The 24,541-nt window shown below is 41.9% G+C and overlaps 1 protein-coding gene and 1 long non-coding RNA gene across 3 annotated transcripts in view; one reads left to right on the top strand and one right to left on the bottom strand.

Moving 5' to 3' along the window:
- The first annotated feature begins 1,566 nt into the window (after nt 1-1,566).
- Nucleotides 1,567-23,363, top strand: LOC122121081. The gene is made up of 3 exons (XR_006149874.1): nt 1,567-2,848; nt 21,654-21,660; nt 23,352-23,363. It is a non-coding gene; the product is annotated as an uncharacterized LOC122121081 (long non-coding RNA).
- The window catches only part of Stx17 (syntaxin 17), a 49,196-nt gene continuing 36,418 nt past the window's right edge, over nt 11,764-24,541 (bottom strand). For both annotated transcript variants that reach the window (XM_042695283.1, XM_042695279.1), the window contains exons 5-8: nt 21,464-21,579; nt 21,327-21,377; nt 14,005-14,091; nt 11,764-13,335 (exon numbers count right to left, since the gene is read on the bottom strand). In XM_042695283.1, coding sequence (XP_042551217.1) covers nt 13,096-13,335; nt 14,005-14,091; nt 21,327-21,377; nt 21,464-21,579 — 494 coding nt within the window. In that variant the 3' untranslated portion in view covers nt 11,764-13,095. The remainder of the gene's footprint in view (nt 13,336-14,004; nt 14,092-21,326; nt 21,378-21,463; nt 21,580-24,541) is intronic.

Here is a 24,541-nt window from a genome sequence, read left to right as displayed (position 1 = left end):
GATTGGTTGGGCATTACTTAGGAAAATTCCATAGTGGTATTTCTTGGATTCTTAATGTGCAACTTAAACATAATATGAAGAGGAGGAGAGCCATAAGCCAGAACATTTGGCAGAAATTGTCTTTATGAATTAAGAAAAAGAAAATGAAAAGTATTATTAAATTTCTGTGTTTGTCTAAAAAAGTGGCATATGGATGGCATTTAGAACTCTAAATGAATTGAACGTAAATCTGGGAAAGGGAGATAGTAGTGGAGCAGGTGACTAGTATTGAACTAGATTCCTGTTATGTGACTTCAGTTTCCAAAGAGAAAAACCAACCGAGAAATCTCATTTCAATCATTGTAAACTTCCCTCTATCTATAGTCTCATTATAGCTGTAGAGATCAAAGCAAAGACGATAAAGAACATGTATATTTAATTTTTTGTCATTGTAAAATTGTTAAGGGGCCCTCCCCCTCCAGCTTCTCTGACTGCACAGGCCTGCAGTGTACAGTCAGATCGTCCCTGCACCAGGCCTCAATGCTGCCAGGGAGTAAAAGCAGAGGGAGAGGCCCTTCAGTGTCATATCAGGAATCCCAATGCCAGAGGACAGTCAGCTTCTAAGTTGGCTTTCCTCTGGGCCTGGGTGGTGCTATATATAGACCAAGGGTCATTTTATACTTAGGGTAGAAATCAATCCCAGTTTGGGGAAATATTATTTTTAAGCTTAAAAGGTTGACTTGTGCCATTATACATAGTATGTAATGTTACATCTTCCAATCCTTTTAAAATAAAATGAATATTTATAATGGATATTTAATAATTGTTATTTTTAAAAAGCAGCCTATACTCCTTATTTATGCATGACTTTCCATAGTTTCCATAGTTTAATTCAGAATATTAAATGTTAAACAAGGTGATAAGGGCATGTTTAGAATATTTTACCACGTTGGACCCGAAAAGTAGGCCAGAGCTTTGTAGAGGTTGGACCCCAGTTCTGTCCTCATTGCTTGTAATTAGTCATTGGATGTCAGAATTGTGGTCTTCAGATCAGAAGATGGACCACATCTGAGAGAATGAAAACCAGGTATTGAGCAAACTAACACACAAGACCAAAAGCAACACATGCCCTTAACTGGAATAAATTCGTAGTCCTGTAATTAGGTTAGGAAAAGTGATCAACAGACGTTAGCTTTCAGGTCCTCGGTTGCAGAGAGCTTGCTTGAGAGCAGTTACTAGGAAAAGGAACCAGGGCGCACACATTTGTTGGGGAAGTCAGGAAAAGTGGTGTTTTCTAAGAGAGGTGGATTTGAGGAGGCATTTTCTAGCGTTTGTGTGCTTGGGGACTTAGGCTGCATCCCAACTAGTCACCATCTACCAGACTGTGAAGCCAGTGAGGACAAGGATGCTCAGCTTTTTTGCTTTTTTTTTTTTTTTTTTTGCCAGTCCTGGGGCTTGAACTCAAGCCTGGGCACTGTCCCTGAGCTTCTTTTGCTCAAGGCTTGAGCCACAGCTCCACTTCTGGCCTTTTCAGTGTATGTGGTACTGAGGAATGGAACCCAGGGCTCCATGCATGCTAGGCAAGCACTCTACCCCTATGCCACCTTCCTAGCCCCTTGCTGAGCTTTTTGTCTGTATATCTAGCGCCTAAGCGTGTCTGGGCACTTCAGTAGTCATTCTCTAATGTCTGTGGAATGCATAGGACACATAGGCCTTGGAAAGCTTTGTACCTTCGTGGTGCTCAGTACTTATAAGAATTTGGTACCCAATTGTATAAAAACATCTTTAACAAGCCCAAGTGCATTCCACAAAAAGACAGCTTAGCATAGTAAAAGGTTTAACACGTAAGTGTTCGGGCTGATTTGCTCAGAGAAGACTTAGGTCTGAGAGCAGTATAGGTACTTGAAGGCCTGGTATTGTCCGTCTGCATCCCAGGGACTGAACTAGGATTTTATAATCATGGGGAGGCAGATTTCTGTAGACATCTATTCAAGGCAAGTTTTTTGGTGCTATAATATGGTGGAGGATACAAAGTATGCTTTATTAAGCATAAATTCTGCCCTAGAGTTGTATGTAGTCTTACCATGATGTGTAAGCAATGGCAGCTGTTACAGGTTTAAAGGTGGAAAAAATAGCAGTTCAGGTTGTTGGCAGTGAGTGCCAAAGATCTCACTGAGATTATTATTATGTTAAGTTTTTAAAGGGTGAATATGTATTGTTCAGGAGGAAGGGATCTGGATGGATGGAAAGGCCCTAACACAGGAACGAAACAGCATAGTGCACTGGAGAAAATAAGTTCTTGTAGGAGGAAATAAGAAATAAATATGACTCAGAGAATGTTCCAGAAGTAGTCTCTGTGTCCCCAATCTCAGGCCGCAGGCACTCTCAGCAGGGTTGGAGACCATAGTGGACTATAGTGAACAGTTGAGTAGCAAAAAATCAGAAGCTGGCCTTTCTGTTTTTCACCTCCTTTTTCAGTTATTCAAAAGCTGTTCCAGTCACAAGAGGAACCATGAAAACATAGGAAAAAATAGAAAAGAATTAAGGCTAACTGAACCCAGAGAAGAGTAAATAGGTGCCTGGAGTAGCTCATGGAGAGCTCCAACTGTCAGAGACCATGTGCAAAGAAAGGAATCGGCATGCTAAGAAAAAGGAGTGTGAACTAGACAGCAGTGTTTGAAATGGGAAGGCTCAGGGTGAACTTAAGTTTATAGAAAATCCTAAAGTTGTCAAGAAAGCTTTTTTTTTAAAGCCGGATTCAAGGCAAAAAAAGAAGAATGGCTAAAGTAATGGTAATGGACTGACAGGAAGGCAATTTTTATTTTCTTTGACAAAGAGATAAAATGTGGCTGGGGAAAAAAAATGGAAAGTGAAAAAACAAAAACCTTGCCACATTTATGTGTCCCAGAATTTGCACATGCTTTCTGTGGACAAGTGCTAGGAAATTTGGAGAAACCATGGAGAAGAAATGGTGACAGGACAGAAGCCTAGAAAATGGGTTTAAATAGTATTCCAGTTTTCCAAATGTTGTGAACGGCTTTAGCTGTTTTTCTAAAATAAAGATCTCATGAACTAAACAAATGTGAACAGTCAGTGTTTGAAGGAGGTGGGGGTTTAAATAGGTATAAAGAACAAAACACTTTTATCAGTTTTTAAGCCCAATATTGAAAGACTGAAAGCAAATTGTTTGAGAACTTAAGTTGTTCAATGCTGAAAATAACTGATTTATGTGTTCATTAAAACAGGTTGGATAGAACCTCTGCTTAGAATTGTTTTTTAGCTGTGTTTAAATTTTTGTATGTATTTCCAAGTAATAAAACTATATTTATAAAACATCCCTATATTTGACTTTGTACTACTTCATGATGTTAGAACTATTGTGCTGTGAGTACTCAGCATCTGCAGGAGCAGAGTCACTAGCTTTTTCAGGCTTAGAGTTGGTTTTCCACATCATTTAATTGCACTCCATGTGCTGAGGAGTCAACCCAGCCTCTATCCTCATTGAAGCATCGCTTCCCTCTTCAGTAACACACTGTTTAAAACTGTGTTGGACTGCGGAAGAGGAAAAGTGCCGCATACGAGTTCTCAGAATTACCTCTCTCCACTCCCACCTTTGCCTAGCAGATACCTCCTATTCACCCATCGGTGCTCGTAACAAGCTCAACCCTAGGGTCCCACAGGTTTTGGTGTTTTAGTTCAGGGTTAGGAGAGGATCTAACTCATGTGAGTGCAGGTTGTAAAGAAAGTAGATTGGAAAATAGAAGAAGAAAAGAAAACAAAACAATCTTTGTGTTCTGAGCAACTTGGTAATGAACTGCTCAGGAAATCTCTGATGTTAATTGAACACTTGAATTAAGGACAGGATTGCAAATCTCAGCTATCTGGTGATTTTGTCAGTTAGCAATGGGGGAGAATGCAGTCACCTTTAGTATTGTTTGCCAAGCTGTTTTGGGGGTCCCAAGAGTTTCTATCCAGACTAAAAGCTTCCAGTGCTAGGGATATAACTCAGGATATAGTAGTGCCTTCTTGGGCAATGTGGAGTGCAAGGAGTTTTCTCAGAAACTATTTATCTGTAAGGTAGATCAAATGCCTAGTGTGTTGACAGAAAAATGCCACCTGTACTTTAGAAAACACCATGCATTTTTTTCACCATTGAGTACAAATTTTATTTAGCAAAAAGACTTGATTCTTTTTTTTTTTTTTTTTTTGGTCGGCCGTGGGGCTTGAACTCTGGGCCTGGGCGCTGTCCCTCAGCTCTTCAGCTCAAGGCGAGCGCTCTACCACTTGAGCTATAGCACCACTTCCGGTTTTCTGGTGGTTTTATTAGAGATAGGAGTCTCACGGTCTCTCCTGCCCGGGCTGGCTTTGAACCGCGATCCTCAGATCTCAGCCTCCTGAGTAGCTAGGATTACAGGCGTGAGCCACCAGCGCCCGGCAGACATGATTCTTTCAAAATCAAAATCAGTGACACTTTTTTAGGCTTCCCACTTTGCTGATTTCTTTGTTTGTGACTGTGCTGTCATTTCCCTTAATTTCAAGGTGACTTGGGAGAGTGGGAGTCAGGCATGGTGGGGCTCTAGGGAAACCTCCAGTGACAACCCTACATTTATTTTCCAATCTAAGTCTTTAGAGAGTGTGGGCTCTACTGGAGGGGACTCATGAGGGATGGGCAGGACCAGATGTCCCTGGAAGCCTTGGTCATCATTCATGGTTCACTGTAGGATTTACTGGGTCTCCTCTGTGCTATAACTGGCTCACCCACCAGTTCAATGATACCTGATTCCATGGATCCTGCAGGGTGCCCACTACAGTTCCAACACTGTGATGTGTTGGGTGCTGACATGGTCAAGATGGAAAACACCATGCATTTCTCATTCACTATATGAACAGTATGAACTACTGTTGCCAGGCTCAAGAGTCAACAGTAGCCAAAAGAGACTACCCTACTAAAGTGGAGGTAAAAGGTGAATGAAGAAAAACCCTTTAAGGCGGTTGTAATGGAGTGGCCTTGCTGTGTTGTCAGCCCAGGGAACAGGAAGTCTCCAGCCTTGGGTATTGGAGCCTTTCCAACAGGAAGAGAATTCTTGCCTAGGAACAGAAGAGCTACACTTAACCCACATCAGGCTCCTCTCCTCCAGGAGGATTGTATTTGTAAACATGATTACTCTTCTATTTCTTACTATAATGGTTAACCATGTATTACTAAAACGGCTGAAACAGCAGTTTCTCCCAATTCATACACTCAGATAAAAGCTCACACAGTTGCCTGTTTAGTCAAATACACATGACATAGATTGCATATGTTACCGTTTGGTTATCATTCTTAGTGAAGGTGAAAGAGATTTCTACGCATATATATATAGAGAGAGAGAGAGGGAGAGAGAGAGAGAGAGAGTTGTATATATATTAATGTCTTTATTGGATTCACATTCCCAGGGATTTTAAGTTAATTGGTCTTTTTTTCTAATTTAAAAAATTTTAAATTTAGGGGCTGGGAAGGTGGCTCAGTGGTAGAGCGCTTGCCTTGCATGCCTGAGGCCCTGGGTTCGATTCCTCAGCACCACATAAGCAAAAAGAAAAAAGCCGGAAGTGGCGCTGTGGCTCAAGTGGTAGAGCACTAGCCTTGAGCTGAAGAGCTGAGGGACAGTGCCCAGGCCCAGAGTTCAGGCCCCACGACCGGACCAAAAAAAAAATTTTTTTAAATTTAGTTTCATGGTCAAGGTGGTGGACAGAGGGGTTACAGTTACATATATAAGGTAATGAGTACATTTCTTGTTGAACATTGTTACCCTCTTCCCCTTTTTCTCCCATTTTCATTCCCTGCCCCAGTTGTAAAGTTCATTTCTAGAATAGTGTCTTGTGAGTATTGCTGTTGCATTGATTGGTTCACCCTTTGTCCTTTGTTTCATCATTTAACGCTCTTTTATTGATGCACATTTCCTTAAATGTTGAGAGAGGTCATGTCACAGAATAATAGTAACAGCCACTCACATTTGTACAGTTGCTATGAACCAGGAACCATTCTGGACATTATTTTTTTTTGTCGGTTGTGGGCCTTGAACTGGGCCTGAGCACTGTCCCTCAGCTCTTCAGCTCAAGGCTAGTGCTCTACCACCTGAGCTTCTGAGCTACAGCGCCACTTCCGGTTTTCTGTTGGTTTATTGGAGATAAGAGTTTCATGGACTTTCCTGCCTGGGCTGGCTTTGAACCGTCATCTTCAGATCTCAGCCTCCTGAGTAGCTAGGATTACAGCCGTGAGCCATCGGCGCCCGGCTTCTGGACATTATTTTAACCCCCTCGACCACCTCTCTGATACAGGCAAGGTGGGGGAAAGTTAGGATGTCCTGAGTTGACGCCCACTCCAGATAATGATGTTTCTTTTGTTGTTGTTGTTGATCATGGAGCTTGAACTCTGGGTCTGGGTGCTGTCTGTGAGCTCTTCAACTCAAGGTGAGTGCTCTACTACTTGAGCCACAGCACTACTTCTGGTTTTCTGGTGGTTGACTGGAGATAAGGGTCTCATAGACTTTCTCAGCCTCCTCAGTAGCTATGAGTACAGGCGTGAGCCACTGGCCCCGGGCTCATAGTCTTTTATGTGTAATAAAATCTATGGAGGAAAGGGAACTGTGAAGAGGGCCATTTTTTTGTTTTCATTCCTACTAACTGAAAGACTGTTGGTGGAAGGAGTATATGAACCTTCCTTAGCATTAGACACCTGGCTCAAATCTTGTCAAATGCCTACCTTATCTTAACTTTGGCTTGCCTTTGCCTAATTCCACCTCTATGAGAGCCATCGCACTCCTGCCTCTACTCCATTTCCATCCAACTAACTAAATCCTTCTTGGGTTTCTACTGCTCCAATCCTGAGACTCTTAATGATAAGAGAGCAAATAATTTAAAAATGTCCACAGCATTTCTTTGGCAATTCAAGTCTTCTACTCGTTTCACATCATAACTTAATTTGTATAAGAGACATACGTTGACCTCCAAATTCTGTAGTTTTCAGTTTATAACTTCCAATTCCTAGATGTGTTTTCCCTATTTCTTCTATTGCATCTTCTTCATTCCAAAAGTGGGCAGTAAGCCAAGATTTTTAAAATATTATTGTAAAGTTGATGCCCAGAGGAGTTACCATCTAAGTCATGTAACGAGAATATTTCTTTTTGGACAATGTCTCCCCTTCCCTTGTTCTCTCCCAGTGTCCCCATCCCATCCCCACCCACAAGCTGTATAGTTCATCTTCAACATAGTGTCTACTAAGTACCACTGCTGCATTTGTTCATCTTTTTCCCCTCCATTTGTGTTCCCCTACTTCCCCAAAAGACATAAACAACAACAACAACTACAACAAGCCATCTCCACCAACAAGGGAAGAAAAGAAAAACCTTGTTTCCATGTAGTAAGCCAAGATTTGATATGTCTTGGAAAGCTATTGCACATTTGATGTCCCCAGAAGACGATAGGACTTGCAGATTTTTGCCTCATTCCTCATCATCTGAGAACCAGACACAGAGTGTAGTTTCCTATTGTCCTCTCATCACTGTTTTGCATGCCAAGCATTGAATATTCCAAGAAACTGATCATAAGATGAAAGAAGCATACAATCTACTTGAGGAGATCCAATTACCACCAATGAAATCATCACCCACAAATGAAAATGGAAGCCACTGAATTTCATTCGTGGAGATGGAAAACTGTGTTCAACACAAGGGTAGATTTCTTGGTGTTTCTCAGTGGGTTACCAATAAATACTTATGGAATGAGTAGTAGACAGAACACGGGCATCTACATTGTACAAAGGATCTCACAAACAAATTTAAGACTTTTTGGGGGGGGGGTCACTTGTATGGCTTCGACTCTGGGAGGGCCTGGATACTATCCCTGAGTTCTTTTGCTCAAGGCTAGTGCTCTACCATGTTGAACTACAATACTACTTCCATTTTCTAGTGGTTAATTGGAGGTCAGAGTCTCAGAGTTTTTCCTGCCCAGACTGGCTTTTTGAACCTCTCCTCAGATCTCAGCCTACTGAGTAGCTAGGATTGTAGGCATGAGTCACCGCACCTGGTGACAAATCATTTCTTACAGGTGGAAAAGGAAGGCAGAGACTGAACCAAGGAAGAATTCAAGCAAATTTGAAATTTATTAGCATCTTGGCAACAAGAGCAAAACAAGAAACTCGAGTTGTATCTGCTTCCATCTGACACAATGCAAAGCATTGATTCCTTTAAAGAATTAATATGCTTTAAGTAGATCCAACGACCCTAGTCTGTATTTCCATCCAACCAGCTTCATCATGTGGCTACACTTAATTCCTTGGTGTCTCCTTAATTCAGTAGTTACCTTGTCTTGGACCCTTGTTTGCTTGCAGTTCTCCTGCCACTTGAACACACTGCCCCTTTTTAATGAGGCATCTTTCCTAGGCTTTGCTCAAATACTTCCTTGGTCCACAAAACCCCTCTTACGCATGTAGTTTCTTCCGTTGTAGCCATGTATTTATTCATTCCTCTCTGAAGCTACTTGACACTACAGTGTTTGGTTGTGACTTAACCTGCCTTAGAGTAAACACATGGCTTACTAGGTTAGTTTCTTCTATCTTGAATAAGTATCTGCAAATATCTAAGTCTCCTATCTTTCTGTCCATTATGGTATCATGCAACACACACATGAATTCAGTTGGATACTTGTTGAACAAGTGACTTTATTGCATGTTTTCTTATTCAAGCACCCCTCAGCAACAGAATAAATGACAGACGTTAGTTCAGTAGGCAATGGAGTTTGCAAATTTGTCATCAGGAGCCTTTTCTTGTGCTGACCTTTGACAACACCAAAGGTTTAACAATAAAATGGAAGACATTTTAGTAGGGTTAAACAGATGTAAACCATCTTTCAAAAGAAATGCTCTAATATTTGAAAAAAAAAGTAGTATTGAATATCCTTCTCAGATACCCCTTAGTGAGGGTTCTCTTGCAAGGTGTAGGCCCATGGTTAGTGAAGGCTGGAGGATCTCTGCTGTAGAGAAGGAGCCTCAGGATTTGCCATCAGCTACACGGGGAACAAGGCTAGCATTGCTTTGAAGGTTGACTAACTGGAGGCCATTTCTTTCAGGGAAAAAGGAATTCCTTTTTTGCCTGATTTGCACTGTTGAAGCTGAGCTGAAAGACCGACCCCAAGGCTCAGCACACGTTGCTGTGTGGCTGGCCTCACACAAACACAGTGAAACAACTTTAAGCATTTGTTTCCCTAAGCTACTCTGGGGTTGTAATCCTAGATCTTGTACAAACTAGCTTGGTGGTCCTGGAAAATCATTTGTCTTAGATACCTTTTTAACTTCAGTTTATTTGCTTCATTAACATTGCACAGATGTATTATTGTCACAATAATTTCTTCCAGGGTGACAATGTAGACACTGGATTTTTTATTTTTGGCCATTGATTATAATGCTCTAGAAATTTCCCCTCGAAAGTGTCAAATGCATGAGTATAGTGAGACTCACCTGCTAGAAACACAGTGTTAATAAAAAACAAAAACAAACCCACAAACAGAAAGTGAAACTTTGATGGGAATCTAGGCCAGAAGAGAAATGCTCTCCCTTTTATTAGGCCTCTGACTGCTTAAGAACATCATCTACCATTCATCAGCACCCGAAAGCCACAGCCGCATTCTATTTGTTAATGAGAAAATGTCCTGTGTGACAAGAGGCTTTTTGCCTTTCTCCCTTCCAAACATGTCACAAGGCAGCAAGGAAGGCAGCGGGGCCCCGAGAATCACCTTTCTATTTAAGGGTAACACAAAGCATCATTTGGTTTCTGTACTTTCACAGGTGGAAAATATGTTATGCATTTATGCTACAAGTTTTCACCACCTCTGGTGTGTGTTTAGTCAAACAATTTGGCACTTAAAGATAGGCCAGCAATCCTCAGAGGGAGGCGTGTGGGCACGAATTCATTAATTCTGTAAGTTATGACAGATGTTTGTAAAAGCATTAAAGTTTCTCTTAAGACTATATAAGAAGCATTATTTAAATGATGATAGTCTATGGATATAACAAGGTGTGAAGGTAGAGATTCTTAAAATTATAGTATAAGGACTAAATTTAACACTATATTCTTCTGTGACAGCCATTGTTAGAAATTTGGAGGCCAGGTGGTATGATGGCTTACACTTGTAATCCCAGCTACTTAGAAGGCAGAGATAGGAGGATCATGTTCAAGTCCAGTCTGGGCAAAAAAATTAGTGAGATTATCTGAAAAATAATAGTAGTAAAGGCTAAAGGCGTGACTCAAGTAGCAATGCTTGCCTCAGCACTGAGTTCAAGCCCCGGTACCACCAAGTAACTTTCATGCTGCTGGACACTTGGAAGTTAATCACAAGTTTAGGGAGAGAGGAAATGAACAGTGCATGGGATTCCAAAGACTGATGACCCGCCTCAATTTTGTGTCAAAGCAGAACTGGGTGTTTTCTTGTAGTTTAACATCTCCTTTCAGCCCAGTACCAACTTTTTTGCCATTGGATAATTCCCCACAACTTACTGTCCCCCTATAAACTGCCCAGCTCAGTGGCTGGCCAACTGCATTCCATAAACATTCATTCCTCTATCAGTGTTTTTCTTTTCAAATTAAAGGCCACAACCCATTTGCAGAATACAAAATCAATTTAGTAGGTGGCAATGAACAACAGAATGTCTTCAAACAATAAAATCATCAGGGTGTGTGTGTGATAGAAGATCATACTGCATGGTGCTGATGCTGAGTTTGGGTGCATTTCTTATCGTGGATCATGCTCAAATGGCTAAGTCTCTACTCTTATAATAATCTGAAAAAAAAATCTCAGATTGTTACATCTAAAAAGTCCCCAGGAATGCAGCCTTTATGTAAACGTGTACTTACAAAGTTTAAGGCCTTCTGGTCAAAGTGTTCCTGGATAATATGAAGCAAGGAGAAGATAAATTTACCTTGACACCATAGGGCATAACATTCAATTTTAAGATCAGTTTTTGTGTTGTAATCACTAATTGAGCTTATAAGCACTTTGTGCTTTACAGGTGTATCATTTATAGTTAAACACTTCTAGCAATTTCTAACAAAAGCCGGCTCTTGGTTTCTGCTATGAGGTAATGAAGTACAATTTCAAAAACACTTCAAGTTATAAAGGTTTTTAAAGGACTGTAACTTCCTAACCATGAAGGGAACATACCAATCCTAAGGTACAATGAATGCCAAAAGATAAGAGGACTACATACAGGTTTCCACAGTGGGTCGATAAAAATGTGAAATCCCAGAACATAATGTGAGCTTCAAATCTAGGCTTCCTCTTTCCCTCAGTCCTCCCGAGTCCCTCACACTACTGCTAAGGTGCCTGAAGTGTGGCCCATTTGGGGTAAGCAGAGTAGAATACTATGCAGTGGCAAAAAAAAGGATCGAACACTGCAAGTGTCAGTCAGTCAGTCCCCTGAGGAACCTTGACTCCTGGGGAAAGATGTTCACTCTGGGATGCAGGTGCCCTTTTGTGATCTCAGAAGAGGACAATGTAAGGCAAAAAAACCAAAAACCAAAAAACAGGTGGTTTCTTCCTATTTCCATTGACTTGGGGTATACAGGGCAAGGCTGCCTGTAACCTTAAATTCTTTCTTTAAAATTAAAGTGTTCAGTTGGGCACCAATGGCTCACACCTGTAATCCTAACTACTCAGGAGGCTGAGATCTGAGTATTGTGCTTCAAAGCCAGCCAGGGTAGGAAAGTCAGTGAAAGTCTTATCTCTAATTATCTTCCACCAAAAAGCTTGAAGTGGAGCTGTGGCTCAGATGGTAGACTGCTAGCCTTGAGCACAGTGCACAGGTCCTGAGTTCAAGTCCCAGGACTGATTCACACACAAAAAGTTAAAGTCTTTTTGTTGTCTGTAACAGTCATAGGTTGGACTAGACCTTGTTTGCTGTCAAAATGTCACGTGTTGGATTAGCACCACAAGTCCTTTATTGGGTCTGAGTCTTGGCTGGCCTTTGTTTACGGTGTGAGAAAGGTAAGCATGGTGCCGACGTTAGGGAGGGAGGGCGGCTGTGGAAAGCAAGGAATGTGTGCAAAGAGCTAACAGCAGGGGAAGCATGGCAGTAACTGCAGTGAGGTAGAAAGCTAGTTCTGGGCTCCCCAAGACCAGCTAAGAAGAGAAGACTGAGAGTCAGAGGCCCCTGGGAGGCAGATACTGAACCAACCCCTGGAAACCAGCAAGTACCCCAGGATTTGGCCTCACCTTGCCCCCATCCTTTTCAATTCTAACAATGTTGGATATATTTGGAAATTTCCTCTTCCTTCCTTCCTTCCTTCCTGGAAGGCTAAACAGTGATGGCAAACAATACAAAATGGCAGATTATGAGAAAAGTACTCATCACACCTGGGTGATCGTCGCACCCCACAAGACAAAGAGCAGCTCAAAAATCAAAGGAGAGAAGGTGAGGGGGTATGGGGGCTTTGAGGTGCAGCGAAGAAGGCTGGCGGTGAACTTGCTGACTGACTCGTGCATCTCCTACCCTGGAGTTCTGTGCTCTTTATTTATAGAAGGCCAAGAAAGAATTCAGAAAAGAAGCCAGTCAGTGTTGGAGATGGACACATGAAAAGAGAAGCCAGCCTCCTTTGCCACTTCCTTATGCTATTAGTTTCCTTCACCAGAAAACAGAGTTGGACCAAATGCAATTGGCTTCACCAAGTGGCTGCCACAAGGCTGTCCTGTGCCTCTTGCTGGGTCGCACTTCCCTACCTGATAGAGTGGCTCCCATCCTTTCCTCCACCGACCAGCTACATTATCTACAGATACATGGCGGGAAGATCTCCAACTCACTTCTACACATCTTAAGTCCTTAGTTAGAGGTTCTGTTTTCACATTTCCAGGCAGAAAATTTGTTCTTTGGAAGTCTTTAAGCTTGACCTGACAGACATTTCACACCGTCAGCTCGGGCTCCTCCATCTCTAACTCCTCCATCCTATCTATCCTGGGCCCACACCACCTGGGCATCTAGCGCTACTGTCTGGACACACGGTGCCCAAAGCTGAGGGAGTGTCCAACAGCAGCAGGGTGCTTGCTAGGATATACAGATCCGTTGGCACCAACCGGGACTGAAGTTGGCTTTTAGCTGCACTTTTTGTCAGTTTGGCTGGGGAGGTCCGGACAGCTGGAAGTGAGCTTCTCCATCATTTTCTGCTTTCTCCTCTGTATCAATTTCCCACCTGTGAAACCCAGCACCCCACCACCAAGTGCAGCTGCAATTCCTGCCACTTTGAAGCCCGCGAGGAGGCCAATGGGACCCCCCACCACGCCTCCGATGAGCGCACCTGCCACAGGCAGGGCTGCCAGCTTGTATTTTGCAGCCTGTAAAAAAAAAAAAAATTCAATTTAGAAATTGAGTTGAGACTGTCTGCCTGTGGTGATGTGCATTTTCCTCTCATTACTCCTGGCAATGCCTCTTTAACTCTTGGTACATAATTAACCTTAGAGTAGAGATTGTACTGGGGTGGGGTGGGGGATGGAGAGGGAGTATTCCACAGGTATCACAATTGCTCAAGATCTCAGAGCTTACAGAAAGCAGCTACTCAGAGCGGACCGCTCTGAATTGATTTTACCTGCGAAACAATCAAGCCACTCATTATAGCTAGCTGGCTTATGTAAGCAGTTTTGGCAGTCACCAAAGCTTCGATGCTGCCACAGTTGCTCCTTGCTAGGCACCTGGGGTTAAACCCACACATCACATCTGCGCCGTGCATCCTTTCACCTCTGTCTGGCCAGACCCCGGCACCTTGGAGCCCTGACTGTCTTAGAATGGAGGTTTATTCTCCTTGAGAAAAATGTTTTCCTTCTGGTAGAACGGGTCCGAGAGAATATTACAACCATTGATTTCTTGCACTACCTATGGGTCATTTCTTCCTTATTTCCTTAATTGCTGGTTCCCTCCACACCAATGAGAGCGGATCAATTGGGTTAATACTGGAGGTTCCTGGGAGCCGGAGCAGCATTGATTTGTCAGCGGGGGCAGAATCTTACCTTCCCCAAGTTTTTGGTTCCCTCTTCAACATTCACAGCAGCACTGTTGACATGGTCGGTGATGCTGTCAATCTTCTCCTGCTGGGACTAGATGCAAAGGAATTATGAGTGAGCACCCCCGCTGCTCCGCAGCAGGGACAGCACACACTATTTTAATTCCTGTAATCAGGACCTGGGGACCTCGGGCTTGCCTTGTTCATTAATCGCATCTGATAAACCATGTCGAAAGTACAAATTCACTTTCATGAAAAAAGGGGAGGCTTCAGTATTAGTAATAAAAGGGTGGTACCTTTAGAGCAAAAAGTCTCTCACACTGAAATTCATCCAAACACACACACACACACGCACACACGCACGCACACCACATTCTCCAGATAAATCTACTTTCCAGGAGGAAAAAAAAAAAAAAAGAAGTCCAAATAAGCATTTACTTGTCCTGGTGGGTTTGATAGAAAAAAGAAAAAAAAAAAATCAAACAACTAAAAGCCTAACTTTCCTTTCTAACTTTCTAACCTTCTTGGAAGATTTTGTTAAAAATAAGCAAATTTACTATTTTAAGAGTAAAATGTGGGCTGGGAAGGTGGCTCAGTGATAGAGTGCTTGCCTTGCATGCATGAGGCCCTGGGTTCGATTCCCCAGCACCACATAAGCAAAAAGGAAAAAAGCCGAAGTGGCACTGTGGCTCAAGTGGTAGAGCGCTAGCCTTGAGCTGAAGAGCTGAGGGACAGCGCCCAGGCCCAGAGTTCAGGCCCACGACCGGACCCCCCCCCCAAAAAAAAAAAAGAGTAAAAATGTTCTTGATCCCATAAGTATAAATGGCTATGTTGTGGGAATCAGATTACAATATGGTCTTAGCTACCACAAAATCGCTGTGCTGTGGTAAGCTAAGATACAGTACTTCAGATGAGGTGTATTAACACGTGTCCTGCACACACCAGCCCCAAGTAACTGCCATCCAGCTGCTGTGACTGTTGGGATGTCTGTGTGGGAGGAAGGTGAGGCTGGGGTGGCCGTTCCTCTCTGTGAAGCCATACTGTGCGTCCTTGCAGTGCTCACTAAGTCTGTTCTAACACTGCCGGGGACAAGGGTGCCTTCCTTGCCGCAGGCGTACACTGCCAACTTTCAAATCAACTTGATGTAGAATCTATGCACAGTAAAATGCACTCATTTTAATGGTGCAGCATGAAGAGTTCTGTCCAATGCATAAACCCATGGAATCACCATTACAATCAGTGCAGCACTAGTTCTGGTTTTTGTTCTTTATCTCTTCTTCTTCTTCTTCTTCCTCCTCCTCCTCCTCCTCCTTCTTCTTTCTTCTTCTTGTCCTCTTCTCTCCTCCTCCCCCCCTCCTCCTCTTCCCCCTTCTCTACCTCCTCCTCCCACCCCTCCTCCTCTTCTTCCTCTTCCTTCTTCCTCTTCCTCCTCTTATAATTTTCAGGGGAAAGTGCAGCAGTTCTTAAAACAAGATTGTGGCTGCCCATGGTGGTTCACATCTGTGATCCCAGCTTCTCAGGAGATGGTGCCCACCTGTAATCTCAATTACTTGGGAGGTGGAGATAGGAGGATTACAGTTGAAGGCCAGGGAAAAGCATGAAACTCAATTAAAAACAAACTAAAGCAAAAGGGGATGGAGCACGGCTCTGAATTCCATCTCCAGGATGACAGAAAAGCTGCACAGTTGCTGTGTGCCACTCCAGACTCACAGATTCAGTGGGCCTGGGGTAGAGTGGGAGAACCTGTGTTTCTAACAACTTTCTTGGTGAGGCTAGATTTGTCATTGCCATTTCTCACACTTTAAAAATCACTGTTATACACAACAAGACTAAGGGCATGACCTTTGGCCAGATGTTCTGTGTTCAAATCCAGTATAGCCACTCTGAGCCCCTAAACAAGTGCCAGTAAATCTCATCAACCAAATAATGATATTTATGCCTGGTAGAGCTGAAAGGATAAACTGGGCCAGCTGTGGTGGCACATGCCTGTAATTCCAGCTACTCAGGAGGTGGAGACCAGGAAGACTAAGGTTTGAGGCAAAAACATTAGTGAGATCCCATCTAAACCAATGAACTGTGTATAATGTCTTTTATCTGGCATCCAGCTATATAGAAGGAAGAAAAGAACAATCCTGGACAACAACACAACTAAAACAACTAAAATAGGAGCTATGGGTGTGGTTTAAGCACTGACTTAGCAAAAGCAAGGCCTGAGTTCAAAAGCCAGGACTCCAAATAAAGGTGGTGGCATAAAATGAGACGTCTACAAAGTATGAGAGGTAGTCAAGGACACACTCACCCTGAAAGTAAAGCTTTTTCCTCCTATAATGTCTGACTAGAACTCACTCACTGCATTTTTATTTTTTCTCAGATAGTAAAACTTCTCTCTTTTTCTGACTATGGAAGCAAAGGTGCTAAGGACTGGGTGACACCTGCAGTAATTACAGGTGGCATTAAACTGGCATCGGAGTTGTCCATCAGTATCAGCAGAATGCCAAGCTAGACTCCATTCAGAGATGAATCTGGTCACCATTTGTTCACTGCATCCTTGGCCTTCTGTGCTGGCCTAAACCACACACACACATATAGAAGGCACACAGTCTATGAAGGTTCCTAGCAACAGTGGGGCTCAGGGCCTCCTCCTGTCTCCCAGCTCACTTCCTCTTTTGCTTCTGATTTATGTTCGTCTTATCTTCCCAGGCCACCCACATCTGACAGTCCTCTAGCCCCATGCCTGCATTTTATTCTTTAGCATGAATAAGTGTGATCAGCATCTCTTTAGCAACGGGCTAAGCCATGTGGGACACTGTAGTATTGCTCCAACTGGAATAACAAAGAGATCTCTTTTTAAAGAAAAACAATTCTCAAGACTCTAAAGGTATGTCTATGAAATTTATTTTTAAGGGACATTGATTTAGGTACCCACATTGGCCTGAAAATAACAGACTCTTGATGGGAACCTCAGGGAGCTTCAGATTCTGAAGAAAATGTGATTTATTCAGTTAATACTTATCAAGAAGAATGCAACATATATAAATAATTTTTTTAAACTAATAGGGAATTACTTTTTCCTTGAAAACTTTTGTTCACTTGTAGACCCAGCATCTTCTCTATAAAATATTGGTAAAACATTCCACAAGTTCATTTCCAAATCCATCAATTATTTCTCCGTCATCACTTCATCAATAATAATGCTCTTCATTGGAGAAATAGTTGTGCAATCTTATTGATGTGCTTAGAAACCTGTGCATTTCATTAAGATAATGCTAGAACTTTCCCTTTATTCCTCCCTAAAGCCCTACCCGAATCATGTGCAATCACATATACAGAAAAGCTCAGAAACAAGTTCGAACACTACAGGATTTAGAGTCAGATGTAGGATTATATGGGCCTGAGCAAGTACTAAGCAGTAGGATGCCGACCTCAGGGGCCAGCAGTAGAGGAGGAATGGCAGGAACACCAGTACTAATACATGCTTAGGGTAATGGTAGTGGCCAACATTGAATTTTAGGTAAGGAATCACGAGGAAACCAAGAGGACAAAGGCAGGAAAGCAGTGGGGAACGGTGGCAGGAAGAGAAGGAGTAATGGACCTCTGCTCATGTAGCCTCTCCGTCAGTTTCTCAGCCCTCACTGCTGACAGTCCCAGAGGCAGTCAGTGGAGGAGGCTGATCTAGTCCAGTTTCTATGGATCCAGAGTACGATTGGTTTTCAAGACCCATAGGAAGAAGGGAAGAGCTAGACATCACAGGGGGATCAGCAGCAAGGGTGACATGCTGTCATAGCAGGGGAGGGCTGTAAAGAAAGAACACCTGTGCAAGATAAGGCTAAAGGCAGGGGGGAGCAGGCTGCCTGTAGGTGTTAATTTGTTAACAGTTATTGGGCCATTCATGTTCTCTCAATGGCTTGTAAGCCCATTTCATTCTGGTAAAACGCATACAACTTTACTATTTTAACCAGTTCCAAACACATGATTTCCTGGAATCAAGTACATTTGATATGCTGTGCAACCACCAGCGCTGTCCTCTGAGTTCTTTTGATACTATTCTCTGGTCCTCATAGGGCTTAGCATGGCGCCATGTACATGCAAGTACTCCTGAAGTTCACAGTTCACTTGCCTGGATATTATTGTGTCCATGTGACAAGAGGATGTGGTCACTCTAGTTTTGTTCCAGGTCATTCTGTACCTAAATGGAGCTTCTGTGAGTCCTTAGCCATGTGGTCATGAGAACTCAGTCACCCTGGGAATAATAATCAGATTTCCCTTTGAACTTTTGCCAAATAGAACTCTGCCTCATATCCTTGCACAGATTATAATAAATGGGACATTTATATAGAGTTGTGGCAGTAGCCAGAGCCTTCCTGCCTGAATCCTCTTTAGACTGGGGTTAGAAGCTGCTTCTGTTGCATCATTGAACCTAGAACTGTTCATTCTATAAACTTTTACTTTCCCCTCATGGGCCCATCCCACCAGACGGAAAATACATTTATCTTGAGAAGAACTTTTTACATATTTACTTGGTTTTAAATCAACTTCATTGAGGAATAATTTATGTACATTAAGACATATTTTTAGTGTATGGACCAATGGCTTTTGGCAAACGTATATACTTGTCTACATAAACATATGTATAGCTAGGTATCTATTTTATAAACTGCACTAGATTCAGAGATCATTAGTTATAATGACTGAACTAATCTTATTTCAAAACAGCAAATATTTTGGGGATTCTTGTACCATTTCTTGCTATATGTAAATTTACCAATGGATTCTACAAATATCTAATTTGAAGATTTCTATATTTTGTTTCTTTTGAGTTGGACACATCAGAAATAACTCAATTTACTGCATCCAATTTTAGTCATTATAGTTCAAGAAAATACCCACAAACTAGAACATAATCCAAATAAGGGGCTAGTGCTGGAGAGTCAAGGAATCCTACCATAGAATGGAAGAAAATCAAGGGTTCTTAAGAATTGAACATCAGGTTAGGTGGGGGAGGGAGAGGAAGGTTCTAAAATCTTGAGAACACCTTACATGGAATAAAAACAAATAAAACACTTGTTCAGTCAGGGCGATAATACCAGGAGAAGTTACGATACAACAGACCTTGCATACGGAGGAACTTCTAAGACTTACAACTCCAAGTGGCATACCAGAAGTGTCAAATATCCCTCCAGTGAAATTGCTAGAAAGAAGCTAAACATCATGTATTTGACAAGGTGGAGCAAAGAGGAAAGAGGTCAGATTCGTTAGTTGGCCTCTTACGTCTTTTCTCATTTCAATTATGAAATGGTATTATCTGGGAACTTCTAACTTAGGAGGCAGATCTCAGGACTCCTTTTAGAGAAGTCAAACTTAAAGTTCATGGTTTGTTGATGAACAAAGAACTAAATCTAGACAGAGCATGAGCAGAATCAGGCTGTACCTGTGTCTCTGTATGTGTGTGTGCATGCCTGTGCACACATACACACTCATACCTTTTACCTCCCCATAACCGTAGAAAGAAAAAAATAAGAACATTTAGAAAAATGATAGAAAAATCTAGTCTATCTTTCCCACCCAAATTCTTTATGCTCCCTAACCTATGTTAACAGAATCAGTCAGGCCTGATTATGCAGAATAAAGCTTGACTCTTTCTCCAATTTCTGCTAAATCTATCCCAGAAAGACTTCCCATTTGTCTTTTATCTTTTTATTCTTTTTTTGGGGGGTGGGGTTGATTGTGGGGCTTGAAGTCTGGGCCTGGGTGCTATCCCTTGAACTGTGGTAGCTAGTGCTCTACCACTTGAGCCATAGCGCCACTTCTGTTTTTCTGGTGGTTAATTGGAGATAAGAGTCTCACGGACTTTCCTGCTGGGCTGGCTTTGAACCATGATCCTCAGCTCTCAGCCTCCTGAGCAGCTAGGATTACAGGCATTAGCCACTGGCACGTGGCATTATCTTTTTATTCTTTAGCGGTACTAAGATTGAACTCAAGCCCTTATACATGCTCTCTGTAGGTGCTCTGTCACTTGAATCAGACCCCTAGAGCATTTTCTTTCATTATTTTTTACTTAAGTTCTTGCTTTTTGCCCAAGCTAACCTGGATCATAGTCCTCCCATTAACACTTCCCACATACTAGATGTCAAGTATGTACAACTATTCCTCTCTAAGTTTCTACTGGTTGAGATGGGGGTCCCCTCTAACTTTTTGTCTGACCTGACCTTGAACGACAATTCTCCTCTCTGCCTAGTAGCTAGGAGTAAAGATGTAAGCCACTGTGCCTGACTTAACCATTATCTTTATAATGGTGGTGTCATGATCCACATTAAACCCTTAAAACCAATTCTTAATTAGTTTTCTCTCCATGACCTCTTCTCTTCTGCCATCATTCACACTGCTAACTTCCTAAAGTACAGACTTTAATAATCCACTCAAAAATCTATATGGCTCTATAGTGCTTTTAGAGGAAAGCTCCAATCCTTTAGTGTGGCCTTCAGTGCTATCAAGAGTGTGGCCCTCACCTCCTTGCTGGCCTACGCTTTGGCTATCAGCAATGTTTAACCATTTGTGGCACTCACTTTGCTATGAATGTCTTTGTGTAACTGTTCTGAAATGCGGCCCCTATCCCTCCCTGTGAACATTCACTCACTTTTCAAGCCTTTTGAAATGACTACCTCCTTCTGTGACGCTATCCTTAGTGCTTCACTCATGAATCACACGTCGCTATCCCTTGGAACGAAATGTTTCTTCCTGGAGTCGATGGTACTTCATACTTTTACTTGCATATAGTTCTCATACTTGAAAGTTCAGTTTCAAACATCCAAACTTCCCTCCACCCACGATAGAGTCCCTAAGAGCAGACTGTGGGCTTCTTATTTCTCTATCCACCCCTGTCAGACCACCAATGCCAAGCATCTTATACTAACTTGGTGCTTATTAAATATTTAGTCCATTGATAAGGAATGTGATGAGTGAAGATCTTATCTATGTCTCAATACCACTCTTAAAATGATAACTTCTAGGGCTGGGAAGGTGGCTCAGTGGTAGAGCGCTTGCCTTGCATGCTCAAGGCCCTGGGTTCGATTCCTCAGCACCACATAAGCAAAAAAAAAAAAAAAAAAAAGCCGGAAGTGGCGCTGTGGCTCAAGTGGTAGAGCGCTAGCCTTGAGCTGAAGAGCTGAGGGACAGTGCCCAGGCCCAGAGTTCAGGCCCCACGACCGGACCCAAAAAAAAAAAAAAAAAATGATAACTTCTATTAAAATTCTAATCAAAACACAGGACCTCATTAAAGTTTCTCATTTTGATAACTTAATTGTTCTGAGACCCAAACAGTTAAATACTTACATTTACTAGGAGAGAGAAGTCCGTGACCAGTTGGCTAAGTTCAATTAAGTCCTTAAAGAGAGAGAAGGAAATAGTTTTATATCTTACCTTTACAATAATAATAAGAAGAAGAATCATCATAATAATTTGTAACATACCGCTTCCAGAGTTTCCCATGATTCTGCAGCATTTTGATCTGGAGGGATTTCAGGCAAAGCATATATCTGAGTCAAACTCTGGGAACTCTCTTCAGCTTCAGAATTGTGAAATGTTCCTGGATGAACACAGAACTGTGTTTACTGTTTGCTCTTCAGAAAGGAGCTTGCATGAATCGATTCCATAAACCAGCTGCCATGTAAAATGTTTGGTAATTAAATGCAAGCTAAAAGTAAATTGATTATTCTATAAAAACCGAATTACTTATCCTTGAGCAGTTGGCTTCCTAGGTTAGTTAATACATATTTTTGTCTCTACAAAGTCACCTAAAAGCTAGCTACAAATACTATCCAACCAACCTGAATAACCAGCACTAGATGGGAAAGAACCACCAAAGGGAAACTATAGTATTTGGCCAGTGCTCCATTCCCAGTAAACCTTCACACTGCTAACAGTGGTTTTTAAGACATTTCATGGCTAAACACCTAGCCTTATACATGGTTGGTTTAGTAACACGTTTCAGCCACAGTAGGTATCGAAAGTAGCAGTGAGGCTATGAGCAGTAATTCTGTCAGACAGCTTTGGCTAGCGCGCATGCAGCCCTGGGCTCTATCCCAGCACAGCTACTGGGGAGGCTGAGATAGGTAGGAGACCTACCTCGGAGCTTAGCCAGGACAAAATGCATGAGACCCTATCTGAAAAACCCTAAAGCAAAAGGTCTAGGAGGCCTGAATCAAATGGTACAGTACATGCCTGAAAGAGTACAGGGGGACAAGAGAGGAAGAACGGAGGGAGGGAAAGAAGGATGAATAGATGGCTAGGCGTTTCTCAGGATCATTACGAAGCGGGGTGCCAGTGACTCATACCTGTATCCTAACTACTTAGGACACTGAGATGTGAGGATCATAGTTCAAAGCCATCCTGGGCAAGAAAGTCTGTGAGATTCTTATCTACAATTAACCACCAAAAAGCTGTGGTTCAAGTGGTAGAGCGCTAACTCTGAGAAAAAAAAAGCTCAGGGACATCACCCAGACCCCGAGTTCCAGCCCCAGAACGTGCACGCGCACATACACACACACACGCGCGCACATACACACACACACACACACACACACACACTATCACTATGGACCTATTTATTAAAAGGAGCTGTTTGAGACTATGGAGAAGCTAGTAGTTGTTGTAATCAGATTTTAGATTCAGAAAGGAAACCACAGCTGTAGTTTGAAGAACACATTGATGATGGAGTTAAAAGGTGAGAAAGTCAGAGGGTGGAAGCCCAGAAAGGAGACTTTCTAATGTGTCCAGTACAAGATGATGAACATCAGTGCTAGAACATTGGCAGCAGAAACAGGAATATACCTGATGTTTTACTTTTATCTCCTCAGTTTATGCTCAAAACACCTACTATACCACCTAAACATTTTCTGAAAACCCACTATGTGTGATGTTTGCAACCAAAAAAAGAGTGAATAATACATAGGACCTACTCTTGAAGAACTTATATTCTAGAAAAATTAATCATGAAACAACAGGAGAGTCTGTTATTGATATCTATCTATCTATCTATCCCTCCATCTATGCAATATTTTGGAGGCAGCCCCTGATCTTGGCTGATATAGTATGTAGCTGATGGGAAGGTTTCTTGGAAAGGTAGACTTTACTAGGCAGTGAGGAGAAGAATCTACATTCTCGATGGGCAACTAGAATGAACAGGTCATTAGGACAGAAAAGATATAGCTAATGTAAAATCAACAGTTGATGTTACAAAGTAAGAATCACAGAGCTACAAATGTAAGATGTATAGATAATTAGGAAGGTCTTTGACCAGTTGAAGTCATTGGACATTGTCTGCCAGACAATGAACACTTGCTAAAAATAGGTTATGAGCAGGTTGCAAAATGACACATGACCTGGTCTATTCCTAAGAGTTAGTCATTATAAAACTCTATTAAGTGCATATTCTCTTTCAATTCCTTTTTCAATGAAGCTTAAAATCAAATGATACTTTATAAAACCACACAATCACTTTACCTTCAAAGGCGATGAATACGCTACTCTCAAGGAAAATCCTACTTGAATGGTTTAAGAAAGGCATCACCAATAAACACTCATTTTCATTTTCAATCAACACAAATGAATTATGCTATGATCTTTCTTCCAGCTATTATTCCTATAAATAACGAAGATTGAGTAATAACTGCATTATCAGATCAAATGCAAAGAGAACTTTATATTCTTCCCACTCTAACAATTTTTAAAGTCATAATTTATCTATTAAAGAGTATTCAGGGGCTGGGAATATAGCTTAGTGGTAGAGGGCTTGCCTAGCATTCATGGAGCCCTAGGTTCAATTCCTCAGTATCACATAAACAGAAAAAGCCAGAAGTGGCCCTGTGGTTCAAGTGGTAGAGTGCCTGCCTTGAGCAAAAGAAGCTTGGGGACAGTGCCCAGGCCCTGTGTTCAAGTGCCAGGACTGACAAAAAAAAAGAGTATTCAGATGACATACATCCCAGTTTACAACAAAATAAGGAGAGATTGTCATATATAAATTCTTTATCTAAAAAGTAAGATGGGAAATGTTTGACATTTTAAATAAGCATGAAAGATTTCCCTTGATAAGGAATAAGTGTTGAAGTCATTTCCGTTGTACTGGAAACCAAAATGCGTATGTATCTTAGTTCAAATAGAGACTGAAAACAAAGAACTCTATTCTCTTCCATGGAGACCTTGCCTCAATGCACAACTTCTAAACATCACAAATCAACTCTAGGCATTCCTATCAGTTAAGAAAGCAGCCTTTTAGTTTCTACAACTTCCTTATTCATTGACTTCAGTTTATACCACAGTGATCATCCTTTGACTCTGAACCCTTACTTCTATGGATGTACTGAAGCAAAACACTGGGGCAGATTAGAATGACAGGAATGAATGCTGAAGAACCTCAGACTGTGCGGAGAAGAAAAATTGCAAGTGTTTCATATTACCTAACACTCTCAGACAGTTAAGCCTACAGGCACATATATGGGGTGTGTGTGTCTGTTGTGTGACTCACCACTATTCTTCTAACCTCAAAGTTC

The sequence above is a fragment of the Dipodomys spectabilis genome, unplaced genomic scaffold (assembly GCF_019054845.1).
Source record: "Dipodomys spectabilis isolate Male_0828 unplaced genomic scaffold, ASM1905484v1 ptg000006l, whole genome shotgun sequence".
NCBI lineage: Eukaryota > Metazoa > Chordata > Mammalia > Rodentia > Heteromyidae > Dipodomys > Dipodomys spectabilis.
The sequence above is the reverse complement of the archived record's forward strand: the minus strand, read 5'-3'. Positions and strand labels throughout refer to the sequence as shown.